The sequence below is a fragment of the Cornus florida genome, unplaced genomic scaffold (genome assembly GCF_030987335.1).
Source record: "Cornus florida cultivar Cherokee Brave unplaced genomic scaffold, ASM3098733v1 CherokeeBrave_3.0.0_Hap2_Chr01, whole genome shotgun sequence".
In the NCBI taxonomy this organism is placed as follows: Eukaryota; Viridiplantae; Streptophyta; class Magnoliopsida; order Cornales; family Cornaceae; genus Cornus; species Cornus florida.
Window position 1 is genome coordinate 75892428 of NW_026775571.1, and position 10889 is coordinate 75903316.

The following is a 10889-nucleotide window of genomic DNA, read 5'->3' on the forward strand; positions in this document are numbered from 1 at the left end:
CTTGTGGATGCCATTTAGGAGTAAATTTTTTGAAAGATTGATATCTTACTTGCCTTTGTGGTCCACATCATCCTGATTTTGTGATTATTTTGAGATTCACTCTAGTATTCTACACTAGCACCGGTGCGCACTAGCATTCATTTGTGGGGTACATGCTTTATTGATTATTGAAATGGTTATATCCCAATTGAGCTAGTAGTGCATTGAAAACTTTCATTCTTGATAAAGGTGGATAATAACCCCTTTTCACTAAGTAGCCGGGATTCTAGCCTCATCAAGCATTGACTTTCTCGCGCCGAAAGGTGGAGGGCCCAAACTCTAGGTTAAAAAAAAAAAAAAAAAAAAAAAAAAAGAGAAGAAAGAAAGAAAGAAAGAAAGAAAAGTTGCAAAAGCAATAAAAAGTGAGGATTTCTCCCAAAAGGTGAGAAGTGGGAAATGATTGGATGGAGGTTGTCTTGATTTATAGCCTAGTTGATTTGAGATTGTAAGTCCATAGGGGTATTTGAATGCCTAATGCCCTAAAGCCGTCTGGTTTGGAAGTCATTGACCTAACTCTCGACCTCATAAATCGCTAGAAAGCTTAATAGATCAACACATTGCACTATGCTTCCATCTTTGATCCTATAAAAAATTAAAATAAAATAAAATAAATAAAAAATATCGAGTGGAAAGAATAAGCGCACCTAGAACAATAAAGCTTTAATAAAAGGTCCACTATTTGTCTTGATGATCGGTATTAGATTTGTGTGCTAGTTTGAGGGTAAGGATGTGATTAATTCCTTAGTTGGCTAAGATAGCAACACATTGATGCCGGTCCACTCAAAAAGGATTCTAGAGTTATTTTGATTTGCATGATTATTTTCTTGATGTGTGAAGGACCATACTTGCTTGCTTGATGTTGAGATTTTAGGAGATTGGTTGGAAATGTTTGAAAAATTGCATACTTGAGGTAGTTTTCTCCCAATGCTTGTTTGCAATATTGGTACCTCTTTAGAAAGAATGAGCTTAATGTTTGTGGGTATCATTTCTGGAAACCCTCACGAGACTTCACTTGTCCACTAGGGGTAACATTGGGGTTTAAAAGGCTTGTTGCATGTGCTAAGTGCAATCGTGTTCCCTACGAAAGTGGCGTTATCATTTTATTGCTTTTTAGTTTATACTTGTATAGTTGTTCATTTCATTTCTTTACTTTATAGTTCATTGCTAGGGACTAGCAATATTTAAGTTTGGGGGTGTGATGAGTACTGAAAAGTGCGTATTTAAACCCGTTAAGCTTAGGTATACAAGTACCTTTCTCTATCTTACTTTACCGTTTTAGATTGATTTTGTGTTATTTCCGTTTTCAGGCACTTATCCCAAAAATAAGCTAACTCAGCTAAATAAAAGCTTAAAAGAAGCAATTCCAAGATTAAACAAAGGAAGGAGCATAGTGGAAAAAGAAAGAAGCAAAAGGAGCAAAGGGTGGAATTCAGATTTTCGATCGATCTAAGATGAAGGTTCGATCGATCTAAGATGAAGGTTCGATCGATCCAACATGGATCAATCTCAGCATTCCAAGATAGATCCAAGCCCTGAACCGAAAGTAGAAAGCCCTAAGTTCTATTGATCCAACACCATCCTTCGATCGATTGAACACCTTTGTCCTCATCCAAATGATTGATCTTATCCATTTGTACCACCTTACCTACCACTTTTGTCATTTTCCCCATAAATATCTCCAAAATATCTCAGCTCTGTTTTTATCCGAAAAAGCTCAGCTAGTTGGATCGATCCAGCCTTAGTTCGATAGATCTCAGCCAAGTTCGATCGATCCAGGTCCAAGGTTCGATCGATCGAACTTTCCTCCAGTGGGAAAAAGTGAAAAAGCCAGCTCATTCAAGTTGTCTTGTATCCAATCATTGGGGAATATTGTGTGTATGACCCCAGCCTATTTTGTGTGTCACTTGACCTACCTATATATAGGCTAGAAACACCATTAGAGGTTCTTCATCAACAAGGAGCAGATTTCATCAACCATAGAGCTTGCCCTTGAGGGTTGGAGAAGCACTACCATGAGTGGCTAGACATCCTCTTGGGGCTAGAGTTAGCCCCAAGCATGCTTTCTATATCTTAATCTTGTGTATTATTGAGGGATTAGTGTTATAATACATGTTTTGACACTTTGATATACATAGATCTTGTTTATTCAATGATTTATGTGGTTTAATGCTTTCAATTGATCATTTCATTCTATCCATATGTCTATGTATGCTATAATAGATATTCGTGTGCTTATCTCTAGATTTTGTGTTGTTGATGCATGTTTATATGTATTGATGCTATAGATCTAGAGATTGTCAAAACATAGTGCTTAATGGAATGCTCTTGCTATTTTCTTGATGGTCCATACTATTTCTTGATGGATTGTGGCTCTTCCTTAGTTTAATTCCATGCTAGTAGTGTAGTTGTAGTGTAGTGTAGTGTAGATGTTAGATGAAAGGACAATCCATACTTATTGTTTGATATTCCATGCTTTTGAATGTAAGTATCATATATCTCTAACCTTGTGGTGTATTAGGAGTGTGAGCTTAATGAAAGGTTAATGACTTGTTTTGATCTATTGTGCTACACACACGTTGTTTAGATAATATATGTTTTATTGCTTGATATATTGTGCCTTTCACATGATGCTTAGGCATTACATGCTTAATTGGCCATCCTTGCTTATTGAATCAACCAAATACACACACACACACACCAATATTGCAACACACCATTTGCCCTCATTAGTCATTTGTTAATGGTATAGAAATGCATTGTTTGGTGGTGATCTCTAAACTCTAAGACTCTTCTCTCTCTTGTTTACTCTTAATTACATTATTTTGATATCACTTAATTTAGTTGCTCTCTAGTTTAAACAACCAACCAACCAATTGTTTGATCACTCGACCTACGAACCCTAATCACAATTCCACAACCTTGTTGCCCCCACAATCCCTTAGGACGATCCCTACTCACCCTAGCTATATTTTTAGTGAAGGTAGTAGTGGCTTATAAATCTAAAACTCTTGGCCCTCTCCTCAATGCACACTCTTAAACTTATGGCCTAGCGACCGACCACTTTTTCCCAGTTCTGGGAGTATAAAAATAACTCATCTTTCCTTAGAACCAGCTTTTGTTCTGGGTTTATCGGTTTCTGGATTTTCTTATTCCTATCCGTCTCCTTCCCGATGGTTGCCTCCGAACGATGGTATGGTTAAGTGTAATGTTGATGCATCATTCCTCTCTTCTTCACAGGTGGGGGGTGGTGGAGTTGTTTTCGTGACTGTATGGGGAATATTTTGCAAGCGGTGATTTTTTCTCCTTTCCCTGCTGTTTCTGCAACCGTTGCTGAAGCCTTATGTCTTCGTAAAACAGTGATTTGGGCTCTATCATGTTCTTTTCATCATGTTTGGTTTGAATGTGATTCTTTGGTTGTGGTTCATGCTGTCTTGGGAGTTGATTCTGGTTCGACTGATGTTCACACAATTTGCTTTGATATTTGGGTGGTGTTTCGGCGATTCTCATCATCTCATCTTAGCCATGTCCATAGAACTGGCAATGAGGTCGCACATGCTCTGGCGAAGCTCTCTCATTCTCACATTGTTATGGATACTGCTCTTGGTTATCTTTGTGCTGATATTCTTCATTTAGCAGCCAAGGACAGTTGTTAGTGTTTGTTTCTGGTTTGGTTCTGTTTACAAAAAATAAAAAAATAAAAAAATAAAAACTCTTTAAGATTTAATTTGATAGACATTTGATCCGAATTCCTGTTAGCTAAATGAATCCGAATCAATTAGATCTGACCGAATATAATACGTAATATACAATATGCTTTTATTCTTATTTTAGTCTCTCTCTCTTCTTTATCAAATAGTAAATTAAAGATCTAATTTTTTATTTTGTCTCTTTGTTTGCCAATCTCCTTTGACATTACTGCAGTATTTTTTTTTCTTTAAAAAAAGACCATAACAATCAAATATTTTTTAATAAATTATTTCTCAAATTATTGAATCAGATAGAGATTCGAATCATAGCCGAATCTTGTAAACTGAATCTGGTCAGTTTACAAGTATAGTAATAAAGTGTTGTTGGACTTATTCCCACATTGCTTACACGTTTGTCCCATTGCATAGAAAAATAGCCTGGCTCCTATGAAAGGAGAAAATTTTACTTGCTCGCCTTGTAATGGGAGCATTTGGACCATTCATATATTAGAGGCATGGTAATGAATAGTTGGATGCACCCAATGTAATAAGGTGCAAAAAAGTATTTCTCAAAGGATGGCACAGTCTAAATTTTTTTTGGTGTAAATTATCTCTGTTCTCTCATCTCCCTTTTGCATTCAGTTTTACCTCTAACTATTGAGTTCTGTTCCAGTGAATACAACTCTACTTTGTATCACTCTTCTGAATTTTAGGTTAGTAAGAAATCAGCAGCTTATTTTATCAATTTCTCTTTGGAACCATTAATTGTATGTTTATAACTGTTTTTTCTATATATATTTCATCTCTTTAGATAAAAAATTGTGCTTTATAAAGAAATTTATGTGTATATATTAATATGCATGCATGGATCCCAATTGTAACTAAATCTGCATGTATTTTTCAACTGCCCTAAGATTTTAATCTATAATGGAGACCCAAACAATGGGAATTTAAGATTCAGTTTTTAGGATGTTGACTTTTTAAATTGAGTTGATGTAGGATCATTATAGCTAAAGTCTTATAGAAGAGAGTTTATCTCAGAATAAATGTTGATTTTGAGCTTATTCTTTTGTATCACCTATCTCTTGCTGATATACAAGGGCCTAGGGAGTAGCTTGATAATCATTTGACAGGAAAATAAACATAGATAAATGAAAGCAGAAGAACTCAAAGGGATTCCCTTCTTTGTTTGTCTAATTTGAGGAGAAAGATCTTGTTAAGTTCTTAATAATCATTATATATTTTTTTTCATAGATATAGCCAAATGAAGCATATCTTTGGACCATCTTCTTTGGGTGGTTGATACTGAACTAGTAGAATTTGGTGCATCTGTATTGTGTCGACTATATTGGTCTATATAGGGATCTCCAATAAGAGAATTCATCAATTCTTATTAAGAATGGACAGTTTGCAACTAGACCACGAAAACAATAGAAGAGATGTATCATATTCAACCAATAAAAAAAGCATCGTATAGAATTTAAGTTTAGATGCAAAATGATATCCATAAATACTTCAAAGAAACATATGTTAAGCATATTTCTTATCATGATTAGCTTACACAAGATGGAAAATAATATAGAGGACAGTAAAATTTTCTTGCTGATCATGATTTCTTATACACTAGAAGTAGGAACATCTTTCAGTGCTTATACACTATTATTCAAAGAAGGACTTGTAATATACGGAAAAAACAAAACCTCAACCACCATATTTACTTTGATAATAGATATTCGACATCTGACGATGATGATACACTACTATCTTGATAAAAGCTTGTCGAAGTTGAAGCAGCACGCCTAATGAGGCCAGCTACCACAAATTCAACCTCTTTATAGTTTTGTTGAATAGTGGATGCTCCATGTGTCATTCTAATTGCTTCCAACTCTATTGCGACTTCTTTCATTGTAGGCCTTTTTCTCCTATTCAAGTTCAAGCATTGTTTTGCAAGATTAGCGACTCGCATGATCTCTCCTTTCACACCTTCTTTCACAACTCGAGCATCAAGAATATCAAACAGACGATTCTCCTTCATCGTCAATATAAAATATGCTGCTAAACTTTGCCATTCTTCAGATTTGGCTGATGAGATCGCCTTTTGTCCTGTTAAGAGCTCAACAAGAACTACTCCAAAGCTATAAACATCACTTTTATCGGTAAACTGGCTTGATTGGAAGTACTCAGGATCCAAGTATCCAAAGGTCCCTTGTACTTTTGTGGTCAAGTGAGTTTGATCACCCGCAATTGATCTTGAAGTCCCAAAGTCGGACACTTTTGCTCTGTATTTATCATCCAACAATATGTTTGTGGACTTGATGTCTCGATGATAAATGGGTATGGAAGCTGCTGAGTGTAGATAGGAAAGAGCTCCTGCAACTTCTATAGCAATCTGAACACGAATGTCCCAGGAAAGAGGAAAGTCTTCATTTTGGTCATGGATATACTGGAAAAGGGTTCCATTAGGGATGAATTCATAAACAAGCAAAGGTACTTCAGTTTCCAAACAACATCCATGTAGCTTGACTATATTTCTATGGATAATTTGTGATAAAATAACCACCTCATTAATAAATTGCTCAAGTTGGCCTTCATCCACTATTTTGGACTTCTTAACTGCTACAATCTTACCATCTATTAACATGCCTTTGTAAACAGTACCTTGGCCTCCTTGACCTAGTATTCGATTCTCATTAAAGTGGTCAGTTGCATTTTCCAACTCTTTTGAAGTGAAGAGTTTGGTTTTCTCAACATTACTATCACCTGAAGACAATTGTTGTTGCAGTAACAATCCCCCATTTCGTTTAAAGAATTTTTCCTTCAGCTTAATTTCCCTTCTTCTTTTCACTAGTTTAATCATCCACCATGTACCAATAAGTAAAAATAGTATTCCAAGACCCGTGCTACTACCTGCAAAACTCAATAGGAAAGAATCACCTTTTCAATATAAAATTTTTATGCTCGAGTGAAAAATAATTGTATAGCTAATAGTCCAAATATTCAATTATGATGTTTAATTACAATTATATAAAAACTCAAAGTTCAATGTGTATAAATGACAAGTCTTGTAAAGCATTTATAATCATATAAAATCATTGTTCACCATCTCACATATTTAATACTAATGCACACTACTTCTAGTACATAAAAGAACTACTTTGAATACGTAAGTGTACCACTTTTAATACACATCCTAAAGAACTATAGTGTAAATATATTTTTGTATATTGGACTTTGAAATTTTCATATACCTATAGTGTAAATGGAAATTTTTATAGCTTCCCTACACTTGTTTACTGTATAGCCTGTTCCTATCTATAGTAGTTGTAGAGCTTAAAAAATCATGTTGACAGATTTAAAAATCTAGTGTGTGTGTGTCTGTTATTTATTTTCTTCTCCTTCATTTTGGCTCAATATTTAGATATTTTTTATATGGACTCAAACCGAATTGATGGGGCGTGGGTAGTTGTTTGTACCTGCGATAATGATCACATGTCTGTTACCTTCCTTCAGTTTATAGCAATAACTTTCGTCGGGAAATAGAGGTGAGTACCTAGGTGGACAATGGCACTTGTAACTCCCTGGCGTATTCTTACAGTTCATGTGACAGTGATTGGTATTATTCCTCTTACATTCATCAATATCTGACAGATTTAAAAATCTAGTGTGTGCGTCTATTATTCTTTTTCTTCTTTTTCATTTTGGCTCAAAATTTAGTTCTTTTTTATATGGACGCAAACCGAATCGCCGGGCTTGGGGAGTTGTTTGTACCTGCGATAATGATCACATTTCTGTTGCCTTCCTTCAGTTTATAGCAATACCTTCCATGGGGTCCAAAAGGTGAGTATCCAGGTGGACAATGACACTTGTAACTCCCTGGCGTATTCTCACAGATTTTCTCACAGGTATGGGTATCATTTCTCTCACATTCATCGATATCTGACATGCAAAATCAAACAAAATAAGTTATTAACATGTTTGTCTGCACACCTGCACAGGACTACTACATACTCGAGGCATACACAGAAGAGTGACAACAGATTATAACTTGTGTACATATTGCTAAAACTAGGATAAATTACACTTTATCTCCTATGGTTTAATTTGTCAAATTACACGCTAATAGAGCATCTGGAGTTTATTACTTTGATCTCCTTTGAGATTTGGTGTGTGTGCTCAACCACCTACCCCCTCCATCAATAGTTAAAAATATTTGTATAGTACCTACACTACCCTTATATTATGCAAGAAGACATTAATTACCTTACAATTCTATGTAATCTACGTCAATACATATATATATATATATATATACTCATATACTGGAGTAATTGTATGGACTTTACCTAAAAAAATTATAGTTTTTTTTTTTTTTTTTTGCTAATTAAATTGAATTAATTTAATATATATATATATATATATATATATATATATATATATATATATAATCGACATACAAATTTATTATATTTAAATAAATTAATATTAATCTATTTCTCCCTTCAACTTCTTGTACTTTCCCCACCCACTCCTTTGCCAACGCTGCCGTCAGCTTCCTCTTCCTTTCCTAAACCCTAAAATCTAACATCTCCTTACCTATTTTTACATCTCTAAAATCTCCTCTCATCCACTTCTTTCTTTCTCTAACATCATTCACCATCACAATCCCTACATTCATCAGAATTATCAGCAACATAATTTCCACTTCCACCTTCATGATCACCAGCACCATCTCATGAAGAGTCAGAGTATCTGCTCCTGACTGTTGTATCTGAAATCTGAATTGCCTGTTGGTTCTCTCAAATTTCAAGAGAGGTCAGTGTAATTTATCCTAAAATTTAATATAGACAAGTGGCTAGGGCGTTTGCTGTTCTTGGTGATGAAGATAAACTCAAGTATTGCAAAACTAAACTTAAAATTTATTAATTGCAGAACTTTACCTTGGCATCCATGAGGCAAATACGGGTTTCCTTCATAGCCGTGGTCACATTGGCATAGTTCGTAGATTGAGCTTTGATTAAAACTGCAGGAAGCATTAGTGCCGCATAATGAACTATTAGAAGCAGTAGAAATGTAGTAATCGAATGTATTGCATCCCTTATATGTACCCCAACTCAGCACAACAGGGACCTTATCCATTTCCCGCACGACATAGGGGTTGGTCAGGTTAGTGAACCATTCTTGGTCCACCATTAACGCATATTTGCACCCTTTTGTATCATTGTTTAAATCTATGTTTCTGAAAGATGCATTGATTGTGTCAGATGATGGAGGTGGAGGGATTGTGGTTTGGCAGCAGTCGATGCCATAGCAACCTTCACTTTTTGAATTACCACTGCAGATGGACATGCAGCCCCCTATAACCTTATCTTGGTCGGTGATTAAGGCGAGGTTGTCACAACCCATGACCGTGAGTCGGGTGTAGGTGTCTGAGAAGTAAAAAGGAGTATCATTCAAGTTCACAAGTTGATTATTAACCCTGTTACCACAATTAGAAGTGATTACCGGGTTGTTGACACGAACAGTTTGGGTGGGGTGAAAGATTTCAAGCACCTCAAGGTCAACGCCAGTGATGAATGGTTTGGGTGGGGTGAAAGATTTGTTGCAGATTATCTCAAACGAGTAATAGGGCTTAACATCAACAAAACAATTGGGTCCAATACCAAATGGGTATGGAATGGTAATATTTCCGCATTTGTCTGGACAACCAGGCTTTGCTAGTGATGCTGCTAATGCTTCTGTTAGTGTTAGCCACAACAATAGTGCGATTTGCAGCACCAATTCAATAATCATTCTCTCTCTCATCTTTTTCTGTTTTTGGAAGAATGAAAGCAAAGAAAGAAGACGACTACTATTATGTACTACTATTAGTCATTGCCTCATTAGTCAAGTCAATGCCAGAGTCATTAAACCGTTATTCTAAAGTTGCAGCCTACAAATAGTTTACCGGATGCTTGTATTCAAGCAACCCTTAGGGATGCTGGATGTCTGAAATTTCACCCTTCCTTGATGGGTGCACTGGAACCAGTCTTGTACTTGGGTTGGAATATTGATCATTGATTATTGGAGCCAGTCGTCCATTATGCTTCTCAAAATGAGAGATAAATAACACACAAACATATTTAAAGTCACCCTATTGTCAAATTTGATAAAACCTTGCAATAAATTTAAGTTGATGAATGATATTGACATGAACGTTTTGGTATTCTCTTGTTATGTTTTTTGTCTTTGAAAAGACTGTTTTTTAATATTATTTCTTCTTTATTTATTTTATCAGGTAAATACGAATTTTTTTTTTTTTTTTAGATTAAACTTTTAAAAAAATTGCTAAAAATACTCTTGTTACAATTGACAACAGTTTGTTTTTAACGAAAAACACATTTTTTTTTTTTTTTTTTATCATTATACTCCTTTCTTTATTGAATCAGTTGCATACGTCATTGCTCAAGTATGTTAAGATTAATAATACATCTTTATTCTTTCTTTATCATACAAAAAAATCTACATTACTCATGAAATGATTAATAAATCTCACAAAATCCAATATTCTTAAAACAAATCCACACCATTAGAGAAGGAGACCGAGCACTACACCCAAAGACCCACCCCACCAAACCAAAACCCCCGAGCACTCTACCCAGAATAACAAATTAATTGAATTTTAAACCAAAATACAAGAATTAAAAAGTAGATGAAAATTTCAATGCATACTTTTCATAGTTTTATTATTAGGACTGATAAGTTTGAACAATAATAAAGAATAAGATACCAAGAAAATATAGTCCAGCAATGCTAGTGAGAGAAACGTCATCGCTAGTGAAACTTCGCTTCAAATGGGTATGGAATGGTAATATTTCCGCATTTGTCTGGACAACCAGGCCTTGCTAGTGATGGTGCTAATGCTTCTGTTAGTGTTAACCACAACAATAGTACGATTTGCAGCACCAATTGAATAATCATTCTCTCTCTCACCTTTTTTTGGAAAAATGAAAGGAAAGAAAGAAGACAACTACTATGTACTATTACAATTTAATATGGAGTATTACATTTGGCATAATCAGTGTCCTGCATCACACTGGCTCGTAGCCTCGTTAGTCAATGCTAAGAGTCATTAAACCGTTATTCCAAAGTTTTTTTTTTTTTTTTTCAACTGTAAAATGGTGAACC

General features: G+C 35.1%; 1 protein-coding gene across 1 annotated transcript; it reads right to left on the reverse strand.

The window, feature by feature from the left end:
* Positions 1-5304: 5304 nt before the first annotated feature.
* Positions 5305-9653, reverse strand: LOC132301698 (wall-associated receptor kinase-like 10). The gene is made up of 3 exons (XM_059798933.1): positions 8663-9653; positions 7494-7661; positions 5305-6632 (listed from the first exon to the last, which is right to left on the reverse strand). Exons 1-3 carry the CDS (start codon positions 9525-9527, stop codon positions 5440-5442), a joined length of 2226 nt encoding a protein of 741 aa, XP_059654916.1. The 5' UTR covers positions 9528-9653; the 3' UTR covers positions 5305-5439.
* Positions 9654-10889: the final 1236 nt, after the last annotated feature.

What these genes read in the sequence shown, in the direction of transcription:
- LOC132301698 (XM_059798933.1), bottom strand. Translation starts at nt 9,527, where the DNA reads ATGAGAGAGAGAATGATTATTGAATTGGTGCTGCAAATCGCACTATTG. An exon ending in TTTGCCTCATGGATGCCAAG is followed by an intron (nt 7,662 to 8,662) that starts GTAAAGTTCTGC and finishes TTTGCATGTCAG; the next exon opens with ATATCGATGAATGTGAGAGA. An exon ending in AAATGTGATCATTATCGCAG is followed by an intron (nt 6,633 to 7,493) that starts GTACAAACAACT and finishes TGAGTTTTGCAG; the next exon opens with GTAGTAGCACGGGTCTTGGA.